The 26,747-nt window shown below is 51.8% G+C and overlaps 1 protein-coding gene and 1 long non-coding RNA gene across 2 annotated transcripts in view; one reads left to right on the forward strand and one right to left on the reverse strand.

Annotated features, from left to right (window-relative positions):
• LOC143844354 (uncharacterized) overlaps positions 1–21,327 on the reverse strand; it is a 40,306-nt gene extending 18,979 nt beyond the window's left edge. Inside the window, exons 1-6 of the long non-coding RNA XR_013233959.1 lie at positions 21,205–21,327; positions 17,462–17,733; positions 16,349–16,502; positions 12,311–12,400; positions 9,982–10,149; positions 6,585–6,813 (exon numbers count right to left, since the gene is read on the reverse strand). This is a non-coding gene — a long non-coding RNA (uncharacterized LOC143844354). The remainder of the gene's footprint in view (positions 1–6,584; positions 6,814–9,981; positions 10,150–12,310; positions 12,401–16,348; positions 16,503–17,461; positions 17,734–21,204) is intronic.
• The window catches only part of LOC143844352 (1-phosphatidylinositol 4,5-bisphosphate phosphodiesterase gamma-1-like), a 64,783-nt gene continuing 56,391 nt past the window's right edge, over positions 18,356–26,747 (forward strand). Inside the window, exon 1 of the mRNA XM_077351317.1 lies at positions 18,356–18,867. Coding sequence (XP_077207432.1) covers positions 18,678–18,867 — 190 coding nt within the window. The 5' untranslated portion in view covers positions 18,356–18,677. The remainder of the gene's footprint in view (positions 18,868–26,747) is intronic.

Consider the following 26,747-nt stretch of genomic DNA (forward strand, 5'->3'; position numbering starts at 1 on the left):
TAGATCACCACCACGCTACCCTGCTTTCTTCCATGTTTCCTCCTTTTTTTTCCTCCAGTGAGGGCTCTCAATCAGCCTCTCATGGCTCCAGCTTAGGTCACCAACACACTTTCTTTGCCTTCCTCCATGACTCCTGCTTGTCCTCCATTGAGGGCTCCCAGTCAACCTTTTCTGGCTCCAGCTTAGGTCGAAACACATATCTCCAACTTCCTACAACTCTCCTCTTCATCCTCCTTTTCCTCCAGTGAGTACTCCCAGTCAATATATAATCAGGCTTCAGCTGAGGTCATCACCATGCTGTCTCTGCCTTCCTCCATGTCTCCTCTTCCTCCTCCAGTGAGGGGTTCTAGTCAGTCTCTTCTGGAGCCAAATTAGGTCAACAGCACGCTATCTTTTCCTTCCTCTGTGTCTTTCAACCACCTTGCTCTCCAGTGAGTGCTTCCAATCAACTTCTTCTGATCTCTCTGCCTTCCTCCATGTGTCCTCCAGTAAGAGTTCCCATTAAGCAACTTCTGGCTCATAAGCATCCTGCCTCCGCTTTCCCATGTGTTAGCTAACCTCCATGTCCTACAGTGAGGTCACCATCTCTTAAGTGGCTCCAGTTTAGGTCAAAGTCTTGCTGACATTGCCTTCTTTCATGTCTCCTTTTTTCCTGTTCTTCCAGTAAATGCTCACAATCAGCCTCTTCTGGCTCCTGCTTATGTCTCCAGCATTTCTCCTTCTTCCTTGTATCCTCCCCCTAACCCTCCAGTGAAACCTCACGTTCATCCTACTCTAGTTCCAACTTACGTTCCTGGCACCCTGAGTCCACCTTCCTCCATGTCTCCTTCTGGTTCTCCAGTGAGGGCTCCCAGTAATCAACTTCTGGAACCACTTTAGGTCACCATCATGCTGCCTTTGCCTTCCTCCGTGTCTCCTCCTGGGCCTCCAGGGAGGACTCCCCATAATCTACTCCTGGTTCCACCTTACGTCACCATCACGCTGCCTCGGCCTTCCTCCATGTGTCCTCCTGGTTCTCCAGTGAGGGCTCCCAGTAATCAACTTCTGGATCCCCATAGGTCACCATCATGCTGTCTCCGCCTTCCCAAGTGTCTCCTCTTGGTTATCCAGTGAAGGGTTCCCAGTAATCAACATCTGGATCCACCTTAGGTCACCATCACGCTGTCTCCGCCTTCCTATATCTCTCCTCCTGGTTCTCCAGGGAGGGCTTCCAGTAACCAACTTCTGGATCCATCTTAGGTCACCATCACGCTGTCTCCACCTTCCTAAGTGTCTCCTCCCGGTTCTACAGGGAGATCTCCCGGTGATCAACTTCTGGATCCATCATAGGTCACCATCACACTGTCTGTGCCTTCTTCCATGTCTCCTCCTGGTTCTCCACTGAGGGCTCCCAGTAATCCACTTCTGATTCCACCTTAGGTCACCATCACGATGTCTCTGCCTTCCTCCATGTCTCCTCCTGTTTCTCCTGGGAAGGCTCCCGGTAATCAACTTCTGGATCAACCTTAGGTCACCATCACACTGTCTCCGCCGTCCTCCATGTCTCCTCCTGGTTCTCTAGTGAAGGGCTCCCAGTAATCAACTTCTGAATTCACCATAGGTCACCATCGAGCTGTCTCCGCCTTCCTCCGTGTCTCCTCCTGGTTCTCCAGTGAGGGCTCCCAGTAATCAACTTCTGGATCCACCATAGGTCACCATCACTTTGTCTCCGCCTTCCACCGTGTCTCCTCCTGGTTCTCCAGTGAAGGGCTCCCAGTGATCAACTGCTGCATCCACAATAGGTCACCATCACGCTGTCTCCCCTTTTCTCCGTGTCTCCTCCAGTTTCTCCAAAGAGGGCTCCTAGTAATCAATTTCTGGATGCACTTTAGGTCGCCATCACATTGTATCCACCTTCCTCCATGTCTCCTCCTGGTTCTCTAATGAAGGGATCCCAGTAATCAGCTTCTGGATCCACCATAGGTCACCAAGACTTTGTCTCCGCGTTCCACTGTGTCTCCTCCTGGTTCTCCAGTGAAGGGCTCCCTGTGATCAACTTCTGGATCCACCATAGGTCACCATCACTTTGTCTCCACCTTCCTCCGAATCTCATCCTGTTTCTCCAGGGAGGGCTCCCAGTAATCAACTTCCGGATCTACCTTAGGTAACCATCACGCTGTCTCCGCCTTCCTCCGTGTCTCCTCCTGATTATCCAGTGAATGGCTCGGAGTAATCAACTTCTAAATCCACCATAGGTCACCATCACGCTGTCTCCGCCTTCCTGGTTCCAGGAAGGGCTCCCAGTGATCAGCTTCTGAATCCACCATAGGTCACCATCATGCAGTCCCCGCCTTCACCTGTGCCTCCTCCTGTTTCTCCTGGGAGGGCTCCCTGTAATCAAATTCTGGATCCATCATAGGTCACCATCACACTGTTGCTGCCATCCTCCGTATCTCCTCCTGATTCTACAGGGAGGGCTCCGGGTGATCAACTTCTGTATCCACCATAGGTCACCATCACGCTGTCTCTACCTTCCTCCGTGAATCCTCCTTTTTCTCCAAGGAGGGCTCCCAGTAATCAACTTCTGGTTACATCTTACGTCACCATCACGCTGTCTCCGCGTTCCTCCGTGTCTCCTCCTGGTTATCCAGTGAAGGGTTCCCAGTAATCAACTTCTAGATCCACCACAGGTCACCATCACTTTGTCTCCACCTTCCTACGTGTCTCCTCCAGGTTCTCCAGGGAGGGCTCCCAGTGAACAACTTCTACTTCCTGCATACTTTATCATCACGCTGTCTCCGCCTCTCTTCCAGTTTCTCCAGGGAGGGCTCCCAGTAATCAACTTCTGGATCCATCTTTGGTCACTATCTCGCTGTGTCCGCCTTTCTCCGTGTCTCCTCCAGGTTTTCCAGGGAGGGCTCCCAGTAATCAACTTCTGGATCCACCTTAGGTCACCATCCCTCTGTCTCCGCCTTCCTACATGTCTCCACCTGTTTCTCCAGGGAGGGCTCCCAGTAATCAACTTCTAGATCCACCTTAGCTCACCATCACACTGTCTCCGTGTTCCTCCGTGTCTCTTCCTGGTTCTCCAGGGAGGGCTCCCAGTAATCAACTTCTAGATCCACCTTAGCTCACCATCACTCTGTCTCTGCCTTCCTCCATGTCTCGTCCTGTTTCTCCAGGGAGGGCTCCCAGTAATCAACTTCTGGATCCCCCTTAGGTCACCATCACGCTGTCTCTGCCTTCCTACGTGTCTCCTCCTGGTTCTCCAGGGAGGTCTTCCAGTAATCAACTTCTAGATCCACCTTAGCTCACCATCACACTGTCTCTGCGTTCCTCCGTGTCTCTTCCTGGTTCTCCAGGGAGGGCTCCCAGTAATCAACTTCTGGATCTACCTTAGGTCACCATCCCTCTGTCTCCGCCTTCCTACATGTCTCCACCTGGTTCTCCAGGGAGGGCTCCCAGTAATCAACTTCTAGATCCACCTTAGCTCACCATCACACTGTCTCCGCGTTCCTCCGTGTCTCTTCCTGGTTCTCCAGGGAGGGCTCCCAGTAATCAACTTCTGGATCCACCACAGGTCACCATCACTTTGTCTCCACCTTCCTACGTGTCTCCTCCAGGTTCTCCAGGGAGGGCTCCCAGTGAACAACTTCTACTTCCTGCATACTTTATCATCATGCTGTCTCCGCCTCTCTTCCAGTTTCTCCAGGGAGGGCTCCCAGTAATCAACTTCTGGATCCACCTTAGGTCACCATCCCTCTGTCTCCGCCTTCCTACATGTCTCCTCCTGGTTCTCCAATGAGGGCTCCCAGTAATCAACTTCTGGATCCATCTTTGGTCACCATCCCTCTGTCTCCACCTTCCTCCGTGTCTCCTCCTGGTTCTCCAGGGAGGGCTCCCAGTAATCAACTTCTGGATCCACCTTAAGTCACGATCATGCTGTCTCCGCCTTCCTCCGTGTCTCCTCCTGGTTCTCCAGAGAGGGCTCCCAGTCAGAATTCTGGCTCCAACTTCAGCCACCTGCATGCTTTCTCTGCCTTCTTCTGTGTCTCATCCTCCTTGTCGTCCGGTGAGGTTTCCAATTCAGACTCCTCTGGATCTAGATTAGGTAATCAGCATGCTGTGTCTTTTTTCCTCCGTGTGTCCTCCTCCTCCTCTTCATCATCCAGTCAGTGCTCAGAATCCAATTAGTTCACCAGAACCTTTTCTCTGCCTTGATCCATGTTTCTCTTCCTCCTCATCCTCCAATGTGGCCTCCCAATCAACCTTTTCTGGCTCCTTTTTAGGTCACTGTCATGCTGGCTCCACCTTTCTCCATGACTACCCCACCTCCTCTTCCTCCTCCAGTGAATGCTCCCAATCAGCCACTTCTGTATCCAGCTTAGGTCACTGGTACGCTGTCTCCATCTTCCTCCGTTTCTCCCCCTCCCCCTCCCCCTCCAATGAGGTCTTCCAGTAAACCTCCTGGCTCATGGTTAGGTCCCTGATATGCTGTCTCCACCTTCCTCTGTGTTTCATGCTCCTGCTCATCCTCCAGTGATAGCCCCTATTAAACGTCTTCTGGCTCCAGCTTAGGTCATCAGTATGCCTCTGGCTTCCTTCATGTCTCCTCCTCCCCCACGTCCTCCCAGTCAGCCTCTTCTAGCTCCAAAATAGGTCACTGGCTCCGTCTCCAATTTGCTCCATGTCTCCTCCTTCTCTGTGTCCCCAAGTGTTACCTCCCATTAAACATCTTCTGGTATCTGCTAAGGTCCTTGACACACTGTTTCCTCCTTCCTCCGTGTCTCCTCCTCCTAGTCCTCCCTTGAAGGCTCCCAGGCAGCAACATCTGGAACAAGCTTAGGCCATCAGCATGCTGTCTCACCTTCCTCCGTGCCTCCTCCTCCTCCTCTGCTTCCTCCAGTGAGAGCTCCCATTAAATCTTTTCTCCCTTCAACTTAGGTCACTGACACATTGTCTCTGCCTTCCTCTGAGTCTCCTCCCTGTCAGCCTCTTCCGGCTCCGGTTGGGTCACTGGGACCCTGTCTGCACCTTTCTCTGTGTCTCCTCTTTCTTCTGGTCCTCCAGTGAGGGTTTGGTCATCCTCTTCAAGCACCAGCTTAGATTACTGGCATGCTGTATCCGACATTCTCCTCGTCTCCTCCTCCTCCTCGGCCTCCGCTGAAGACTCCCAGTAAACCTCTTCTGGCTCCAACTTAGGTCAATGGCACTCTGTCTCTGCCTTCCTCCATAACTCCTCCTCCTCCAGGAAGAGCTCCCAGTCAGCCTCTTCTAGATCCAGCATAGGCCACTGGCACACTGTCTGCCTCCCACCGTGTATCCTCCTGCTCGCCATCCAGTTAGGGCTCCCAGTCAGCCTCTTCAAGACGGTCACTGACATGTTGTTTCCACCTCCCATTGTGTGACCTCCTGCACCTCATCCTCCAGTAAGGGCATCGGTTCAGCATATCCTGGCTCCAGTTTAGGTCACCAGCACACTATCTCTGCCTTTCTCTTTGTCTCTACCTCCACTTCATCCTCAGATCAAGGCTCAAACTCAGCTTCAGCTTAGGTGACAGGAACCCTGTATCCACCTTGCCCCATGTCTCCTTGTCCTCCTGGTCCTCAAGGGAAGGTTCAGTCAGCCACGCCTGGCTCCAGCTTCAGTCGCCAGTATACTTTCTCCACCTTCTTCCGTTTCTACTACTCCTCATACTCCAGTGACAGCTGCAAGTGAAACTCTTCAAGGCTCCCTGCTGTACGGTCTCAGCCTCCATGTGTGTCTCCTCCTCCTCCAGCGAGGAGGGTGCCCAGTCAGCCTCTTCTGTCTCCAACATAGGTCCTCGGTATCTCCTCCTCTTCTTCCTTCTCCGCCAGGGAGGGCTACCAATCAGCCTTTTCAAGATCACCAACATGTGATATCCACCTTCCATTGTGTGTCCTCACACACCACATCCTCCTTGGGGCATTATTCATGTTGAAACCTAAGAAGATATGCTGGGTGAGCCCAGGAAACTACCTTCAGGGGGAGACCACCAAGGAAAAACAAAGTTGGTGTGCAGCAGCAGGCAATGGAAGACTTCCTCTCTTCATCCTTAGCCTAGTAGCCTCAGAACCCTTTCAGCATCAGCCCTGGCAAGTCCTTGGAGGGCAGACCACCAAAGGAGGCCAGAGCTGGAAGGCAGAGGCAGAGAATGGCATAGGACAGGGGTAGTCAAACTGCGGCTCTCCAGATGTCCATGGACTACAATTCCCAGGAGCCCCCTGCCAGCGAAAGCTGGCAGGGGGCTCCTGGGAATTGTAGTCCATGGACATCTGGAGGGCCGCAGTTTGACTACCCCTGGCATAGGACTTTGGGTAATTTTTCACATTGAAACCTAAGAAGGTAAACTGGTTGAGCCCTGGAAAGTCCCTGCAGGGGGAGACCACCAAAGAAGAACAACGTTTCCTTGTTTGTTTATTATATTTCTATACCGCCCTCCCGAGGCTCAAGGCGGTTTACATAAAAAAGGGCACATTACGGATAACTCAGTAGTTGAACCATAACAATGCAGTGACAACAAAAGAACAATAGAACAGAATAGTAGCGCAATAGTGAGAACATGGAATCAGTGATAGCATACTGACGGCCCCGAGGGTTAGACGAATCAACGACCACCAAGGATGAACGAAGTTTCTGTGCAGCGGCAGGCGATGGAAAACCTCGTCTCTTCATCATTTGCCTAGAAGCCGCAAAACCCGTGCAGCGTCAGCGCTGTCCAGTCCTGGGAGGGAAGGCCCTCAAAGAAGGCAGGGACGGAATGCAGAGGCAGGGAACAGCGCTGGACGTTGAGTCACCCTTCACGTTGAAACCTAGGAAGAAAAACTGGGTGGTAAGCCTTGGAAAGTCCCCACGTGCGGTGCCCCTAGGATTTATTTATTTCTCCATTTATGTAGTCCATTTATATCCTGCTGTTCTGCCCCGTGGGGGACCCTAGGAGGCATACACCATTCTCTTCTCCTTTGCTTTATCCTCACGACAACCCAATGAAGTAGGTTTATCAGAGTAAGGGATGGGCTCAAGGTGACCCAACGTGCTTTCATGGCACAGGTAGGGATTCGAACCCAGGCCTCCCAGATACTAGTCCCACAGCCTTGACCACTATACCACACTGGCTTTCATGTGAACCCAGCATGGGACAAATGATCTGTGAGGATCCAAGATCAGGTCCTCCCAACAAAAACCAGCCATGGGGAGAAATATAGATCAGGGTCACAATGTTGTGCCAATGTTGTGCCATGTGATATTGTTACCCGCCACGAGCCGCAAGGGAGTGGCGGGATATAAATATAATAATAATAATAATAATAATAATAATAATAATAATAATAATAATAATAATAATAAATTTTGTCCATCCAAAGGGTTCCCCGCGTTCATCTCAGGCACTCTCAAATATACCTCATATGCTTTCTCTAAAACAGGCCTAAGGAAATTGTGATTCCCCTGAACCCACAGCCCAAATATTATTCTGGGACAGATGCCTGGTGTTTTCCAGGTGGGAATTCAGTCAGCCCCTGGGGATTCCCACTCATAGGAGCAATGAATTGTTCTGACCTGCCCTGGATCTGCTCTCTCACATACACAGTCCCATAGCACAGGGCGCCAAGGGGTTTGCCAGCATCTGCCCTGGCATAAATAAAGTGTCTTGAGGGAGTGGGCGGGGCCAGGTGGGGCTGTTGCCCAGCAGGGCTTCTGATTGGCCATTGGAGATTTGATTGGCTGCACAGATTTTCAACCATGTTGCTTTGGCAGCAGCGACCAGCCCAGCACAAGAATCTTCACTGTATGACTGAGGGTGAGCTGCAGCCGCCATTTTGTGGATGGCTCCGCCTCCTGTTGCAGCCATTTAGGACCACCACCGCTACCTTATATTTATTTTTATATTTATTTCGAGCAGAGCTGTTCTCTCTTGCCCCGGAGGGACGGACCAATGGGATGAAATAATTCAAAAGAAATTCCGTCTAAACACCCAGAAGTTCCTGACAGTTAGAGCATTTTCTCAGTAGAACAGGCTTCCTCGGGAGGTGTTGGGTTCTCCATCCTTGGAGAGTTGTAAGCAGAGGCTGGAGAGCCATCTGATGGAGAGGCTGCTTCTGTGAAGGTTCAAGGGGGTGGCAGGCGACAGTGGATGAGCGAGGGGGTTGGGAGTGTCCTGCATAGTGCAGGGGGTTGGACTAGATGACCCATGACGCCGGAGGTTGTCTACATGGATGAACAGCAAGCACTGAACTTTCTTCCAAAAATGGCAGGAGCTGCTCTGCAGTGGCCCTTTCAAGCTCCTTGCCCAGAAACACAAGATGCAAGACTGGGCAGTAATTGGCCGGGTCCCATGGACCAAGCCATGTTTCTTTCAGGAAGGGGTGAACCACTGCCTCCTTCAGCGGATAGGAGTGCGGACTTTTAAACTGGTGTGCCGGGTTTGATTCTGCACTCCCCCACATGCAGCCAGCTAGGTGACCTTGGGCTCACCACGGCACTGATAAAACTGTTCTGACCGGGCAGTGATATCAGGGCTCTCTCAGCCTCACCCACCCAACAGGGTGTCTTTTGTGGGGAGAGGAATGGGAAGGTGATAGGAAGCTGCTTTGAGACTCCTTCGGGTAGAGAAAAGTGGCATCTAAGAACCAACTCTTCTTCTCCTTCAGTAATCTCAAGGCTCTCTCAGCCTCACCCACCTCACAGGGTGTCTGTTATGGGGAGAGGAAGGGAAGGCGACTCCGGAGGAGTCGGGAAGGCGACTGTAAGCCGCTTTGAGACTCCTTCAGGGAGAGAAAAGTGGTGTATAATAAACAACTCTTCAGTAATATCAGGGCTCTCTCAGCCTCCCTTCCCTCACAGGGTGTCTGTTGTGAGGAGAGGAAAGGGAAGGCGATTGCAAGCTGCTTTGAGCCTCCTTTGGGTAGAGAAAAGCTGCATATAAGAACCAACTCTTTTTCTTCTTCTTCTTCTAGATAGATGTCTTAATCTATATATTGTTTTTTAAACAATCTGATTGTTTTAACCATGTTGTTACTCACCCTGAACTACCTAGGAAGGGCAAGATACAAAAATAAAATACAAAGTTTATTATAAAAAGGGAAGGCAGTGTTTCGTGTTGGAATATGCAGCAGCTAAGATGTAGAGTTAGCATACTCAGAGCAGGATCTTCCTGGTATCTGTCAAATAAGTTCCTCCTGATTGGCTCCTTCCTGCTTCTTCCTGCTCCTTCAAGCACACTTCCTCCCTGATTCCCACCAGAATAGTTAGTTAGTCAGTTAGATTGGTAGAACTCTCTCTCGCCTTTCTTCTTTACAAAGTTATCTCTTTTTTCAATAAAACTATTTTATTCTTTAAGCAGCTGCTGCTTCACCTTTGTGCATATTTAAAACCCGTCAACATTTTGCAAAGGTGCCCCCATCCTACAAAGCAAAGCAGCCATTTTCCCCAGGGGACTAATCTCTGTAGTCTGGAGATCAGCTGTCGATCTGGGAGATCTCCAGGGAAGTTGGCAACTCAAAGTGCTTGAAATTGTTTCCCACACAGGGCCAATATCACTTTTGCTCAGACCTCTTAGTTCTTTGTAGTTCTGTCTTGGAGAGATTGGCACTGTGGCTGGAGAAACTCAACACTCTCATACAATTCGTATTTTTACGCGGGGTTAGCCTGTCCACCCATGGTGAGAGATGGGCAGTAGGGCTGCTAAATCAAGGTTAGGAAAACTCCTGGAGATTTGCAGATGGGGCCTGGCAAAGAGAGGGACTTCAGGGGGGGAGGGTGCAATGCCACAGAGTCCCCTTCCAAAAAATCCCTTTTTTCCAGAGAAACTGATCTCTGTAATCAGGAGATGAACTATAATTCCAAGGGATTCCCAGACTCAGACAGGCTGGAGACCCCTGGACTGCACAAGGAAGGAAGGAAGGAAGGGAGGGAGGGAGGGAGGGAGGGAGGGAGGGAGGAAGGGGTGTGTATGTGTTGGGGTGCAGGGTTTGCATAACTACCTCACATGGTCAGCTATTGGGAGTCCATTGCTCTCGTTGCTGGAATCTTCAGTGTCCTTTGTGAGTCCGACCAGGAAGTGAACGTGAGTCACGAGGGCCAAGAAGACCCGTGGGTAGAGTCTCTGCATGCCCATGGTGCAGGAGTACTTCTTCAACATCTCTGACCTCCTGCAGAAGACAGGGCACATGGCTCGGGTTAATGCCTTCCAGCTCAGTGGCTTAAAAATTCCATCTCAAGATCCCCCCCCCAATTCCCTGAATGCTCCACCCAGTTCAGAGCACTGTGCATGGCCAACAGACAGAGAGAGGAGGTGCCCTGCCATCCCAGAGCCTGAGTCCGGGGGGGGGGGGCTGTCACAAGGGAGGAAGTGCTTCAAGGGCCCGGAGACCACGTCCCCTGCGTATCTTTCATCCAGAGAAGCCAAGACCTTCAGGGCTGCTCTCCTGGACTGGCCTTCTGGGATGCGGCTGATCTGGCCACAGATGGCAACCACAACTCCCAGCACCAGGGAAGAAGAAGAAGAGGGATTGGCTTTAAAACCCTGCTTTTCACTGCCCAAAGGAGTCCCCAAGTGGCTTCCAATCGCCTTCCCCTCCTCTCCCTACAACAGGACAACCTGTGAGGGAGGTGGGGCTGAGAGAGCTCTGAGAGAACTGTGTGAAAACAGCTCTTACAGGACAGTGCCTAGGCCAAGGTCAGCCAGCTGGCTGCATGTGGAGGACAAATTTGTTTGCAGATGACTGGAAAATACCCCGGAAGATAAGAGTTCAACGAGATCTGAACACAATGGAAAAATGGGCAAATGAGAACAAGATGCAATTAAATAAAGATAAGTGTAAAGTTCTGCATCTGGGTCAGAAAAATGAAAAGCATGCCTACTGGATGGGGGATACGCTTCTAGGTAGCACTGTGTGTGAACGAGACCTTGGGGTACTTGTGGATTGTAAACTAAACATGAGCAGGCAGTGTGATGCAGCGGTAAAAACGGCAAATGCCATTTTGCATATCAACAGGGGCATCAAATCAAAATCACAAGATGCCATAGTCCCATTGTATACGGCACTGGTCAGACCACACCTGGAGTACTGTGTGCAGTTCTGGAGGCCTCACTTCAAGAAGGATGTAGATAAAATTGAAAGGGTACAGAGGAGAGCGACGAAGATGATCTGGGGCCAAGGGACCAAGCCCTATGAAGATAGGTTGAGGGACTTGGGAATGTTCAGCCTGGAGAAAAGGAGGTTGAGAGGAGACATGATAGCCGTCTTTAAGTATTTGAAAGGTTGTCACTTGGAGGAGGGCAGGATGCTGTTTCTGTTGGCTGCAGAGGAAAGGACACGCAGTAATGGGTTTAAACTTCAAGTACAACGATATAGGCTAGATATCAGGAAAAAAATTTCACAGTCAGAGTAGTTCAGCAGTGGAATAGGCTGCCTAAGGAGGTGGTGAGCTCCCCCTCACTGGCAGTCTTCAAGCAAAGGTTGGAGACACACTTTTCTTGGATGCTTTAGGATGCTTAGGGCTGATCCTGCATTGAGCAGGGGGTTGGACTAGATGGCCTCTATGGACCCTTCCAACTCTTAAGATTCTAAATGGGGAATCAAACCTTGTTCACCAGATTGGAAGCCACTGCTCTTAACCACGACGCCAAGCTAGAATAGACAGAGGTGAGTTTCCCAGTGGAAAACCAAAACGGCTTCCAACATTCTCTTCTCCTCCACTTTCTCCTCACAACAACCATGTGAGGTAGCTCAAGTTGAGAGAGTGTGGCTGGCCCCAGGTCACCCAATCAGTTTCCATGGCAGGAACTTGAGTCTTCCTGGCACTGGCCAAATGCCGTTAACCCCCCCCACACACACACATACACACACAGGCTTTTGTTTTGGTTTAAGACTTCTAGCACAACTCAAACGAGTCCTAAAGGTGCTGATGTTGATATTAAACAGGGCTGCCAACCTCCAGGTGGGGCCTGGAGCTCTCCCAGAATTACAGCTGGTCTCAGACTCCAGACTCAATACATCAAGTCCCCCTAGAGAAAATGGCAGATTTGGAGGATGAAGTCTTTGACATGACATCCCTGCTCAAACCCTGCCCTCTCCAGGCTCCCCCAGAATTCTGTCACCCATGCGACCATCCCTAGTTTGAGATCCACACAGAGATGCCAACTCCGAGGCCTGGCCTGGCGTCCTCTTGGAATTACAGCCGACAACAGCAGCAGTCGCCTCCCCCTGGCAAACATGCCCGCTGGGGATGGCAGACTCCAGGGCGCCCTATCCCTCCTCAGCCTCCCCCATCTCCAGAAATGTCTCCCCCCAGATTCGGCAGCCCTACCTCCACGCCAGGGTTTTCTCTGGCAGCAGGTGTCGCCTTCAGGACTGAGACTTTCGCTGCTGTAACTGCAATGGAATGGCCAACGGCTGCCTGAAAAATGTAAACACCTGGTTGCTGGGGGCAACCACGGAACCCGGCACCCACCTTCTGGGCAGGCTCCCGGGGGCAGCATCCACTCCTTGGGCACCCTGGTTCTAAATTGGCAAAGGCTGAAGCATAGCTGCTGCCCTCTTTCCAGTAGACCACCCCATGGAGAAGGCCCTGGCTTGGAGGCCATAGCACCCCTGGGCTTCCGGGGGGGGGGGTCTCCCACCCAAATATGATCTCGGGCCAACCCTGCTTAGCGGCTGAGAGCTGCTAGGATGAGGCTAGCCTGAACCATCCAGGTGATATGGGACTTCCCGGGTCATGCAGGAATTTGATGGCCTAGATCAGGGGTAGTCAAACTGCGGCCCTCCAGATGTCCATGGACTACAATTCCCAGGAGCCCCTGCCAGCAAATGCTGGCAGGGGCTCCTGGGAATTGTAGTCCATGGACATCTGGAGGGCCGCAGTTTGACTACCCCTGGCCTAGATGGCCCCTTCCTGTGTCGGAAGTCATCGTGAGCCTCGGCCATGATCAGGGTGAAAGAACTATGTGCATCCCAATCACTGAGGGATGCTGCAAAAGTAGGGGAATGGATTAAAACTTCTTCTCCTGGGAGGGTGGAGGTCACTGTTCCAGCCATCTTTGCTGTGCTCTTTTGATCTCCCTATTTTGCGCAAAATAAACTTTTCTCTTGGCTTCATTCAGCAGCATTCTTGCCTGACTAGTAAATTTTGCTCTTTTGGGTTTTGTGCCTTTGCATGAAGATTTTTCGGCCTTACGATCACAAAAATTAAGGTACCTCAGGGGAAAGGATTCAGGGAAGCGCCTGGCCTTTTCCTGGCTGTGCCATTTATGGGTGGCAGGGCCAGGATGGGAGTTAAACCCACCAACTGGACAGTCCCACCACTAATAAACCATTAGAAAAGAAATATTTTAAAGAAGACCGAAGGAAGATCTAAACAGGGATTACACGGAAACCCCGGAAGTTAATGGTGAAGAGTTGGGGCAGGAGCAGCGTTTCCCCTTATTAAAATTAGTCCTTAGAAAACAATATTTTCCCGCAGAGACTTACAGAATAGGAGGGATCGGGGCCCAGCCTTTGAGGTACAGATGCCCAGGTCTCTACTAGACAGACCACGAGTACCGGCTGCTGCTGCAGAGAAGGTGGGAGGCGTCCATCACCAGAAGCCCAGGACTTGGCGAGATGTGAGGGCCAGAGAGACAGCTCAAGGCCAGACAGGGGCCCAGACGCCCGGGAAGGTCATCCCAAGGTCACGAGTCAAGTCAGGGCATGAGAACAGGGCAAAAGCCGGAATGGACCGCAACAGACAGGAGCAGGCATTAAACCAACAAGAGTACCACAGAAAATAGCAGGATGCATTACAGATACTTGAGAACAATATTTTAGAACAGAAAAAGTGGCATTCTCCTCCTTTATTCACCCTTTCCAGGCCAAAATACCTCTGGAACAGGCATTAAATAAATAATAGTACCTCAAAAAACCAGGGAGACATATTTAAGGCCCTCCAGAACAACATTTTGAAAATCCAGAGACAAAATTTTTGCGCACGTAGTAAACGGTTTGGGACAAGAATACCTCTGGAACACCCCAGCAAAGGACGGAATGGGCATTAAACAAACCATAGTACGTACCTCAAAAAACAGTGGGAGCCATTACAGGCACTCCAGAACAATATTTTGGAAATAAGAGTGCAGAAGTATTGTGTACAGATTAACGCTTTCCAGGCCAAAATGCCTCCAGAAAGGGGGAAGGGGAGGAGGTACCCCTCAGTCAAGAGGCTGCATTGCAAACTCAGCAGAGGTCCGGAGAGGGGCTGGGTTACCTTTGTAACCAGGTAGCTCACAGGTTCAGGAGGGAACAGAGCAAAGCCTGGGCCAGTTAGAGGCTTCCGCCTTGCAGCACCTCTCCCCGGAACATGAAGCCTCACAAAACGTGGTGGCCACGTAGGGAGGCATCCCGGGAGAGGTGCTGCAAGGCGGAAGCCTTTAACTGGAGTTACAAAATGTTGTTCTGAAATATGGCCTGTTTATTATTTTTTTGCAGCAATATTATTTGTTTAATGCCAATGCCAGCCCATTCCAGAGGCATTTGGGGGGAGTTCTACTTTTCACTCCTAAAATATTGTACTCAAATGTCTGTAATTCATTCTGCTGCCTTTCGTGGTACTCTTGTTGGTTTAATGCCCATTTCGGGGTGTTCCAGAGCCATTTTGACCCAGAATGGCTTAATAAAGGGGTGAGAATTCTCTATTTTCATTTCCAAAATATTGTTTTCAAACATCTCTAATACATTCTAATGTTTTTTGCAGTATGCTTATTTGTTTAATGTTCCAGGGTATTCTGGAGGCTTTTTGGTCTAGTAAGATTTAATCAAATTAGGGGATTTCCACATTTTCATTTCTAAAATATCTTTCTCAAGAGTCTGTAATTCATTCTACTGATTTTTGGGGTGCTCGTTTGTTCTGGGGTGTTCCAGAGGCGTTTTGGCCTGGAATGGGACTATAAATGCGTGAGAGTTCAGCTTTTTCATTTCTAAAATATTGTTCTCGAGTATAATGCATCCCTCTATTTTTGTGGTACTCTTGTCTGTTTGATGCCCACTGCAACCTATTCTGGAGTGTTCTGGAGGCTTTTTGGCCTGGTAAAGATTAATAAAGGTGTGGGATTTCCACCTTTTCTTTCTAAAATATTGCTCCCAAGTATATGTAAGCACCCCACTGTTTTCTGTGGTACTGTTGTTTGTCTAATGCCTGTTCTGGCCCATTCCTGTCCCTAATAAATGTAAATCCAGCAGGGGGACACTGTAAAATATTTCATGTTCCTATGTTAAAGTCCTCTTGTGATAGGAGTAATTTGGTCTTTAGGAGGAGGAGACGAAAGAAGATCTAGAATTATCAGGCTGGGGGGAAATTACTAAAGGGAGCTCAGTGCATGAAGTGTCCTTAGACCCAAGCCCAACCAGGGAGCAAGAAGGACAAAAGCAAAACCTTCTTCTTCTTCTCCATCCAAGTACTGACCAAAGCAGACCCCACAACTTCTGAGTTGTGATGAGATCAAGCTCGCCTGGACCATCGAGGTCAGGGTTAGAGGCACTCAGGGGTAATTTGCCATCATTTGTCTCTGCCCCTGGACTCCTTTGGTGGTCTCCTATCCAAACATGGATCTGGGCCAACCCTGCCCAGATCCATTTTGGGGAATACCTGGGGATTTGGGGGTGAAGCCTGGGGAAGGCAGGGAGCTGGCTGGGGTAGAATGCCACAGAGAGGAAACCCCTCCAAACTCCTCTGCTCTGCCCTCATAGGGTTAAATTACAACTAGGAGGTGGATTTATATGAATGTTTTATTGTAAATTGTTTTTAAATTGTTAACCACCCTGAGCCAACAAGGACGGAGTAATACATGAATTAGACATTGATTATTATGATTATGATGATGATGATTATTATGATTATTATTAAAGTCCACCCGTCAAAGCCGTTGTCTCTCCGGGGGCCTCATTTCTTTATTGTGCAGCACGTGCATAATGCAGCCAGGAGACCTTCACCTTGTCCAGCAGCCAGGCAAGAGATGTCGGGAAGTGGCCTGCCCCACATCATGACCTTGGTATTGCTTGAAGATCGCTCTTCCTAATGCCAACCAGGATCCGGCTTGCCTGGCCCATCCAGGTTGGATTTCCAGAGGAATAATGTCTGTAGCCTGCAGTCCTGGGGGATCTGTGTCCCACGTACAGGCTGGCACCCCACCTCTGTGGCAGTAGCCGTGCAGCAGGGACCACTGAGCTCTGCTTTTCCCTGGTGGCCAATGGTGCACCCAGAACTTTCCCAGCAAATTCCACTTCCAGCCTAGAAGGCTAAAACCAGTGCTGGCTGGGACCAGATTGGCCAGGCTGGCTGGCGTCGCCAGGTGTACCATAGCACCTGGCTTCTCACCTTGTCCTGCGTGCTGCTTCTGTGGTCTTCAACAATGGCCATCAGCTTAACTGCAGTGGCTTTTGTGGGGTCAGCCATGGTGGAGTTCTTTAGGTCCGCTCTTGTGGCCAGCAGAGTGTCAGAAGTGGACAAGGTACCGTCTCTGTCATCAGAGCTGAGGGAAGAAGGAAAAGACATATTTAGTGGCCTCCCCTCCTCCTCTGGACTGCTGTGAAGCACCTGGCCTTCTCCTGGTTGTGACATTTATGGGCTCAAAATTGAGTCCAGTGGCACCTTTAAGACCAACAAAGATTTATTCAGGGCGAGAGCTTTCTTGCGCACGCAAGTAAATTAGTAGCAAATTAATAAACTGTGTCATAACTTCCAAATTATGCAATATGATAATTCTTTGCTTTAAAAGATAATAAGTCTTTTGGGTTATTTTTATTTGATTTTTTTTTATTTCCTCCCGACCCTCCCAGCAACCCATCTCGCAGCGGGTTACATAAAAGATAGAATCCCACACAAAAATTAAATATATTATCACAAAAACTTTGGAGAAATGAAAATGTCAAAGTTAGTAATTAATGGCAGAGACTTTCCCAGTTGTGAAAAGAAATAATTAAGAGAGACTAGCTGCTGGCCCCCTCCATCTCCATCCAACCAGTGTGCATTCAGGCCCAGGCTGGCTCAAGTCACAAAATCCACCTGGAAGGTCAGGATGCGCCAAAGTGGGCCGGTGGAGAGAGCACATGCACTGCGCACAAAGACGCTTCCAGGGAGACTAGTCACTGTTCCTTCCTACTGGAATTGTTACCAACTGAAGATTTTTAGGCCTAATATTAACAAAAATAAAGGTACCTCAGGCAAAAGGATTCAGGGAAGCGCCTGGCCTGCTCCTGGCTGTGCCATTTATGGGTGGCAGGGCCAGGATGTGAGTTAAACCCACCAACTGGACAGTCCCACCACTAATAAACCATTAGAAAAGAAATATTTTAAAGAAGACCGAAGGAAGATCTAAACAGGGATTACACGGAAACCCCGGAAGTTAATGGTGAAGAGGTGGGGCAGGAGCAGCGTTTCCCCTTATTAAAATTAGTCCTTAGAAAACAATATTTTCCCGCAGAGACTTACAGAATAGGAGGGATCGGGGCCCAGCCTTTGAGGTACAGATGCCCAGGTCTCTACTAGACAGACCACGAGTACCGGCTGCGGCTGCAGAGAAGGTAGGAGGCGTCCATCACCAGAAGCCCAGGACTTGGCGAGATGTGAGGGCCAGAGAGACAGCTCAAGGCCAGACAGGGGCCCAGACGCCCGGGAAGGTCATCCCAAGGTCACGAGTCAAGTCAGGGCATGAGAACAGGGCAAAAGCCGGAATGGACTGCAACAGGCTGGAGCTAAGAAGCCTTCAGGAAAGAAATATTTTAAATCAGGGGTGGTCAAACTGCGGCCCTCCAGATGTCCATGGACTACAATTCCCAGGAGCCCCTGCCAGCGAATGCTGGCAGGGGCTCCTGGGAATTGTAGTCCATGGACATCTGGAGGGCCGCAGTTTGACCACCCCTGCTTTCAAGGCTGTGATGAATTCTACTTCAGGCATCCTGGCTCTCCCCAGGGCCATGCATTGCAATGCCCACCAGCCCGTGCCAGCACCGCGCCGCACTCTTTGCACGCCACCCAGTTGCCATTCGTTTATTTCTCAGCCTTCAGCGCCTCTCTTCTCCCGCCTGGGGGTTGGCAGCCCTCCCTCCTGGAGCCGTCCACGCGCCTGTTCCCAAAGCGTCGGTCGGGATCGCGGCGCCAGGGCTGGGCTGGACTGCGAAAGCCGCCTTGCCTGTGCGCGGCAGAGGGCGCGCTCGACGGCATGCCCGGTCCCTCTGCGCCTCCTCCTGCGCGGCGAGGTACACTGCTCGTGGGCGTGGAGGCTCCGCGCGGCTGCGGCCGGAGTATGTCGGGGGGGGGGGCTCCGGGCCTGCCCCCTTGGGCCGCTAGGTGTCGCCCTCGGCCGCCTTCCCCGCCCCCCCCCCCCTTCGAGGCTCCCGGCTGGGTGCAGCTCGCTCGCTCGCTCCTTCCCTTCCCTTCCCTTCCCTGCCTTTCCTTTCCGGCCATGTGTGGCTGCCGCTTCCTCCGGGCGTCCATTGCAGCCGCCGCCCGGGACTGAGCCGCCGCCGTCGCCAGGAGCGCGCTGCCAGGGCGGAGGAGCTGCAGGATCGCCGCCCGGGATGGCGCCAGCGTCTGCCGAGGCTGCCGTGGCCGGAGCTGCGCCCGCCGGCCCGCGCGGCCCTCGCTAGGGGAGGTGGGCTGCGGCGCGGCTGCCGGCCCGGGCCGGGCGATGCGCTGAGTGGCGCCCATGGCGCTGTCCAGGCGGGCCGGCAGCCTCAACGGCTTCCCGGAGGGGCTGGCGGGCCTGGAGGCCGGCGCCGTCCTCACGCTCTTCTACCAGAAGAAGTCGCAGCGGCCCGAGCGCAGGACCTTCCAGGTGCGCCTCCGCGCCAGGCAGCTCGTCTGGAGCCGCGCCCCCGAGAAGCAGGAAGGCGACGGTGAGTGCCCCGCACAACAACCCCGCAGGCCGGCGGGAGGCATGGGCAGGCTGCAGCCCCCACCCACCCACCCACCCACCCCCGACGGGACCCCCGCAGGCCTGGCCAGGCTCATCGGCGCCTTCTCCGACCAGGGCCGCCGCGGGGCAGGGCGCACGGGGGGGGGGGGGGACACTGAGATCTGAGCGCAACCCCGGTGCCATCGACTTTTTGCAAGGTTGGGTGCTTGTCGCATGTGACTGGGTCCACCCAGCAGGCCAGGCTGACAGTCATGAAGGTGACTTGATTCTGGCCTCGAAGGAGGACTTTTGCGAACATAAGAGAAGCCATTTTGGATCCGGCCAAAGTCTGCAGCGACCAAGACCCAGGGGCCATCAGGAGGTCCACCAGCAGGGCTAGCACTCCCCCCTCCCCCCTTGGCTTCCTAAGCACCAAGGAGGCAGAGCATCCCTGCCCCAGACATAAGAACACGTGAGAAGGTGCCTTGGATCAGGCCACTGGTCCCTCCAGTCCAATGCCATCAAGTTGGACTTCACAGGGTCACCGTGGGAGGGTTACAACTCCATGGCACTCTTCACATTTTAAAAGATGGAGTGGTAAAGATGGGGAAGCTATGACATACTGGCAGGTGAATAAAATATCTCTAAAAAGGATAATAAAGGTAAAGGTATCCCCTGTGCAAGCACCGGGTCATGTCTGACCCTTGGGGTGACGCCCTCCAGCGTTTTCATGGCAGACTCAATACGGGGTGGTTTGCCAGGGCCTTCCCCAGTCATGACCGTTTACCCCCCAGCAAGCAAGCTGGGTCCTCATTTTACCGACCTCGGAAGGATGGAAGGCTGAGTCAACCTTGAGCCGGCTGCTGGGATCGAACTCCCAACCTCATGGGCAAACAGCTTCAGGCAGCATTTCTGCCACTTACCATTCTGCGCCACAAGAGGCTCTAAAAAGGATAATATAGAGGCAGCAAAGGGCATCCAAGAGAACTGGACAGCGTTTGAGACCGGGGATACCTTAAGAGCCACAGAATTATATTCCAGGTGTAAGCAGGCACACGTCTCCAGGACATGCACATGAAAGCTTATACACTGAATATAATTTTGTTGGTCTTCAAGGTGCCCCCTTTATTCTGCTTCTTCAGAACGACGCGGCTGCCCTCCTGAGTTTTTCCAAGCTGAATGTGAACCTTACCCATGAGGAAAAGTTCTTTGGGGGCTGTGTCGCTTTGAGGAAATGCAGCTGTAGAGACATGTACGCAACGTAACGTAATGCCTGGAGTGGAGGAAACGGGTAGAGAGAACTTCTTCTCCGTCCCCTCCAACCGAGTGCCCTGGCCTAGTGGTGGAGCATCTCCTTGGCATGCAGAAGGTCCCAGGCCCGGTCCAGTTGATGGGACCAGGCAAATAGGTGCCGGGGGAGACCTCAGCCGGAGACCCTGGAGAGCAGGCAAAACTGACCCCTGATGAAATTGGAGGGCCGTCAGTTGGACATCGGGTTGGCCTCTGTGAGAAATGGAATGTGGGACCGGGTGGGCTCTGGGTCTGATCCTGCCCAGCCGCTGTTACCAACCCCAGCAGCAGCCGGGCTCCGGGAAGGGCATCCGAAAGAGCGCTTGGCTGAGAGGAGGCCTGGGGGAGGGAGAGTTGGAGAAGGCCCAGGTTGGGAGGAAGGAGGGGCCCGGGGAGAAAAGGGAGGGTGTTGTTTACGGGAAGAGAGTGGAGGAACAACTTTCGGATCTGGGAGAAGAACGCGGGCTGCATTCTGCCAAAGCGAGGAGGCCTGGGGAATCGACGGGGGAGAGAGAGGGAGGTGGGATTCTGCAAGGAGGGGCTGCGATGTCTCCGGATTGCTTTTTGTCTTAAAGCACTATGACCCCGTCTCTGAACCTGGGTCCACAGCAATGGGAAGGGCCCTCATGCTACAGCAGACCCCTGGCGAGCTTCTGGAGCCTTCCGGGCAACCCTACCTCTGTGTAGCCTCTCTGGACTTCCTTTGGTCGTCTCCCACCCGAATACTAAACCAGGGCCAATCTCCCTTTAGCTTCCTAAGCATGAGGAGCTTGCGTTAGCTTGTGCCAACGTGGAACAGAGAGCTGCATACACTGCCCTGAGCCCCGTGGGAGGGAGCGGTCGATGGATCCAGAGCCGAAAGCTGAAGCACAGGTTCAGAAGCCACTGACCAGGCCTTGGCCCTGGAACGAGGTCTGAGGGTTATATTGTCTGCTAGCCACCAAATGCCTCGTTCCTTTACCTGGAGCTGCTACCCGGGATTGAACCCAGGACCTTCGGCCTGCCAGGCTGAGGAGCCATAGCCCTCCCCCCATTGTTTTTTACAAACCTCCGCTATGAAATGTGATGAATTGTGCGTTTCACCGTTGGCCAGCTCCTCCCAGATTCCAGCCCAGTCCCGGCTTCCGTTCCCAACACGCTCGAGAGGGCTGGTAAAGAGCCATGCTCCCCTCCCCGTCTCTGAGGTGTCTCGAGTTCGAGTGGGAGGTGGGGGGGCTGGTCCTTTGGAAACGGATTGCTTCCGGAGTTCGCCGCAGGCTGAGCAAGCACCCGGGGCTGGGGCTGGTATCTTGCTTGGGTCAGCGCTTGTCTCGCAGGGCAGATATCTGCAGGGTGTGCATCTGAGGCAGAACTGGCAATTTGCTTGGCCCTCGCCAGTGCCCTGGCAAACCACCGTGGCTGCTTCCCCCCCCCTTCCTGGCTGTCCCTTTCGGCTCTGTCTCCCCCGACTCTCAGGGTAGCCCAGCAATATGTGTCCTGCCCAGTGCAGGGGGTTGGACTAGATGACCCCAGGAGGTCCCTTCCAGCTCTGGTTCTGTGATTCTGTATGCCGCATGGCAGGGTAAGCCAAGGGACTGGGGAAGCCCCTCCTAGGAGCTGCTGTGCTGCTTCCTCTCCCGTGTAATCGTTCACAAGATGAATGTCCAGGTCAGCACCCAGTAGCCTCAAGCACAAACGGCCTGTGTGCCGCAGGAAGGCGATAGTGCTTCCCAAACAAACATTCAGACAGACTATTCTTTCTCTCTTTCCACCCACTCCTCTACTTTAATTCCACTTCCCAAAGTGGGCAAAACAGATGTGGATTCCGCAGCTGGGATACGTGGGACGGGAGGTTTGTGTTTTCCAAGTCACTTAGGAGAACAGATCCCTTCCTTGTACAGCCCACTTCCTTTTTATAGTGCCAAACAGCCTTGCTCTGGGGAGGGGCTGTGGTCCAGGGGCAGAGCATCTTCTTGGCTTGTGGGTGGATCCAGGTTCAATCCCTGGCAGCATCTCAAGCTAAAAGGCCCAGGCAGGAGCGGAGGGGAAAGGCCTCTGCCTGAGACCCTGCAGAGCGGCTGCCGGCCTGAGTAGGCAATATTGACCATGATGGATCAAGGGTCTGATTCAGTATTAGGCAACTCCATGTCTTTTAAGTGCCATCTTGGGGGGGGGGAGCACTGAGGCTCAGCGGAAGAGCATCTGGTTGGCATGTAGAGGGTCCCAGGTTCGATCCCCGGCATCTCCAGTTAGAAGGACCAGGCGGCAAATGGTATGAAAGACCTGCGCCTGAAACCTTGGAGAGCAGCTGCCAGTCTGAGTAGGCACCACTAACCCTGGTGGTGTGATGTTCTGGTTCAGTGTAAGGCAGGTTCATGTGGTTGTGGTGGGTTTTCCAGGCTGGGTGGCCGTGGTCTGGTAGTTTTATCCCCTGATATTTTGCCAGGAACTATGGCTGGCATCTTCAGCAGTATGACACAGAAGGATGGGGGTATTGCTGCGTCAGAGTGTAGAGTGAATGAACAGTTGCTGGATGTTTTATTTATTTACTTCTTGGAGGGGGGAGGGTAGCACACCACATTCTTCTCTTATCCAGGAATGTCCTAGGGCAGGGGTAGTCAAACCGCGGCCCTCCAGATGTCCATGGACTACAATTCCCAGGAGCCCCTGCCAGCATTTGCTGGCAGGGGCTCGTGGGAATTGTAGTCCATGAACATCTGGAGGACCACAGGTTAACTACCCCTGTCCTAGGGGACACTAGAAAGCTCTTCTCCTGGGGCCTGAGTAAAGTTCATTAGCGAGTCCATTAGGAAGTATTTTTCTTGTGGCTGGACAGAGTTCATTAGAAAATCCATTAGTTAAGGTCTTGCCTGTCTTATCTGATGAACCACTGCAAGGTGTTACAGTCCCGTGTTTTTAAAATTATTATTCTGTTGGATTTCTTTGTGCTGGTAGACAGGTTTTATTGATTTTCAGACTCTCTTTTTAAAATTTAAACCGTATCAATGTTTGTGAATTTCCGTGGCTTCCCTGTGTAGTCGGTTGGTGTTGTCCAGTATTTCTGTGTCTGCAAATAGGATTCCGTGCCCAGATTGGAGCAGGTTCATGCGCTTATGTGTGTTTGTGTGCTCTCTGATGTGGAAGCTTGCATGAAACTCATCATGGGGTCCTCGAGTCTAAAAGAAAGGGATTAGGGCTTGAAATCCGTCCCCCACGGCTGGCTTTGTTCCGCCTCCCCTGGCGTTTGTATCTATTCATTGGGAAGCCTGATTTCCCAGTTGTCAAACAGACCTGACCTTTCTGCTAGGCCAACTTCAGTGGTGGGTCCCCTTCAGATTGGCGCCCTTTGATTCCCTTCCCATTCAGTTTTTAATGGGCTGCTTTTAATCCTATGAGCAGGAGGGTGGATTTGAACGCTGACCTTCCTGCCCATCCCTTGATGTGTTTATTAGTTGGGCAGGCAGGCAGGCAAGGAAGGGTGACCTGTGCATGTGACAGGAGGGCTGTTCCAGGCTGGTCAGTTTGGCCTCTTGCTCCCGTTGCTTCCTGTCCCCTTTTCTGGCCAAGGAGTTTCTTAAAAAGCAAGCGAGAAATGCAAACAGCATTGATTTTTTGGTTCGTACATGTGGTTGTCACCGAGAGACAGAGGCACTCTTTCAGTTCTGCCCTAGCCGTCCGTCCATCCATCTTTCTCTTTTCTCTCGGGGGCCTTGTAGACGGTGAGCTAAATAGGAGCGGACAGTGTGATGCGCGATAAAGAAGGCGAAGGCAGTCTTGGGCCGTATCAACGGGGGCGTCACATCAAAACCACAAGATGTCATAGTCCCATTGTATACCACATTGGACAGACCCCACCTGGAGTCACTCTAGGATTCTATGAGTCTATGAATCCTTAAGCTAGGATCCTATGATTCTCCAATAGGGACTCAAGTTTGGCTAACATCATTCCCCTCTCCTCCATTTTACCCTCACAACAACAACCCTGCGAGGTTGGATTCAAATGGGTCGCCATGTTGGTCTGAAGCAGCACAATGAAATCAGAGTCCAGGGGCACCTTTAAGACCAACAAAGATTTATTCAGGGCATGAGCTTTCGAGTGCAAGCACTCTGCCTCAGACTGCTTGTACTCAAAAGCTCACGCCTGGAATAAATAAATCTTTGTTGGTCTTAAAGGTGCCCCTGGACTCTTTGTTTTGTTGTGCTGCTTCAGACCAACGCGGCGACCCACTCGATTCTACCCCTTGATGTTGTAAGCCACAAACCATGAGCCTGCATGCATTTGGAGACCAGCTCCAGAACATCAGGGGCTCTGCTGCTGAACTGGGAATCTTGTTATTTTGCTTCTGGCAAAGAGGGCACTCATAAGGAACTTGGAATTGGGGCCGTTTCCCATGTTACTTTTGTGTAGGCAGATCCCTTAGTCTCCGCACTGGGTCACAAATGTTTTCCATCTTGTTAACAAAGCGGGGAGGAAAATGTTTTCCAGGGCTTTATTTCTCCATGGAAAATGTTCGGTTTCTCCAGATTTCATTGTTTGCTAAAATTAATAACAGCAAATAGTTGCTGTTGCGAACACCGCATTAAGCAACCTGGGATAATTTCAAAGTTGTAATTAATCCCCCCCCCGGGGGGGTCATCCCTGGGCCTTGGGACAGTGATTACAGGCATCTTTTCTTAGTTTGTAAACCTGGGTGGAGCGGGAGAATAAAACCACAAGTGCCCATAGCAATGACACGTGCCATTGAGGTGCAGATGACTAAGGGGGGATCCCATGGGATTTTCAAGGCAAGAGACGGCCAGAGGGGGTTGGCCATTGCCTGCCTCTGTGCTGCAGCCCTGGTCTTTCTCGGGGGTCTCCCATCCAAGTACTAATCAGGGTTGACTCTGCTTAGCTTCTTAGATCTGGCAAGATTGGCTTAGCTGGACTGTCCAGGTCAGATTAATAATTAAGTGCCATTAAGTAGGACCCAGCACTGTTCATGGAGCATGCATGCAGACCATAAACCACATAAGCGTTGGAGGCACTAAAAGTGTGCAGCCCACCAAGGTTTGAGAAATAAAGAGGGTGAACAGATCCTTCTCCTGGATGCTTGAGGCTGATCCTGCATGGAGCAGGGGGTGGGACTAGATGGCCCTCCGAATGTTTAAACTGGGCCTACTTCTCTCCCGAATTTGATGGATTTATTCTTTTTACTTTTGAGATTTTGAGCCACATGGTCAACCCAAAAGGTAGTATTTAAGCCAGAAAATAAAAAAAACCCAACATATCCCATTAAAAATAAACAAAGAAGAAGAGTTTAACCAAAGAAACTTTATCGGGGCAAGGTCCCCACAGAACTTGGTTTGGGGAGGGGCATGATCCCGCTTGTGACCCATTTTCTGAAGGGAATCAATGCGTCATCCTTGCAATGGGTTTTGGGGAGCAGAGGGCACTCACAAGGATGGGTATTGGGGCTGGGGCTGTTTTATTCCTTCACATATTTTCTCAGGCCAGGTGTGTGTGTGGGGGGGCGGGGGGTGAGCAAAGCCAAGTTGGCCGATGACACAAAGTTATTCCGGATGGTGAAACCCATCGCGGATTGTGAAGAGCTCCGTAGGAGGAGGGTGGATCCCTGTAAACCGGGGGGGGGGGGCGAGGACTTGGCAAATTAAGTTCGGCCCAGACAGATGTGCGGGGTTGCACACCGGGACAGAAAAACAATCCCACGTATAGGCTGTGGGAGTGCTGAAACTGGGAGGGAAAGTGGTTGTGATGAAACTTTCAGCTCATTGTGTAGGGGTGGCCACGCTGTGGCTCTCCAGACGTCCATGGACTACAATTCCAGACGCCCATGGACTACAATTCCCATGAGCCCCTGCCATACTGGCAGGGGCTCATGGGAATTGGAGTCCATGGGCGTCTGGAAAGCCACTGTTTGGTCACCCGTGCCATTGCACAACAAGCATTGAAAAAAGTACGGGGATGGTTAGGAAAGGATTGGGATGTGTGTGTGTGGGGGGGCAGTATTGTAGTGCTGCTGTGCAGATCCATGGCTTGGCCTCAGGGTACAGTTCCAGTTGTCGTATCTCATGAAGTTATTGTGAAGCTGGGAAAAGTACAGAAACCAGGAGGATGGAGGACTTGGAGCACCTCTCCCCTGTGGAGTGGCTGAAGAATCTGGGAGTTTTCCATATGGAGAAAAGAGACAGTGGAGATTTATAGAGTTATGCATGCAGCAGAGAAATGGGCCCTTGATCTCCTTGCATCCTAAATAGCCAGGAGGAAGCCAGACCGTCTAGTCCAGGGGTAGTCAAACGCTGGCAGGGGCTCGTGGGAATTGTAGTCTATGGACATCTGGCGGACCGCAGTTTGACTACCCCTGGTCTAGTCCCTATGGTTAGTAGCCACTGGTAGACCGAACCGCCATGTTCCCTCCTTTATGAAGCCCTCTCTGCCCATGGCCCTCCCTGCCTCCTCTGGCTGCAGATTCCATATTTCAATCCCTCTCTGCGTAACGTGGCATTTCCTTTTGTCATTTTTGAACGGACTGCCCATCCGTTGGGTGGGTTGGATGCCCTGGGGAGGGGGAGAAACAGTTTCCTGGGTCAACTCTCTGCACCCACGTAAAAAAT

Source organism: Paroedura picta, chromosome 9, assembly GCF_049243985.1.
Source record: "Paroedura picta isolate Pp20150507F chromosome 9, Ppicta_v3.0, whole genome shotgun sequence".
In the NCBI taxonomy this organism is placed as follows: domain Eukaryota; kingdom Metazoa; phylum Chordata; class Lepidosauria; order Squamata; family Gekkonidae; genus Paroedura; species Paroedura picta.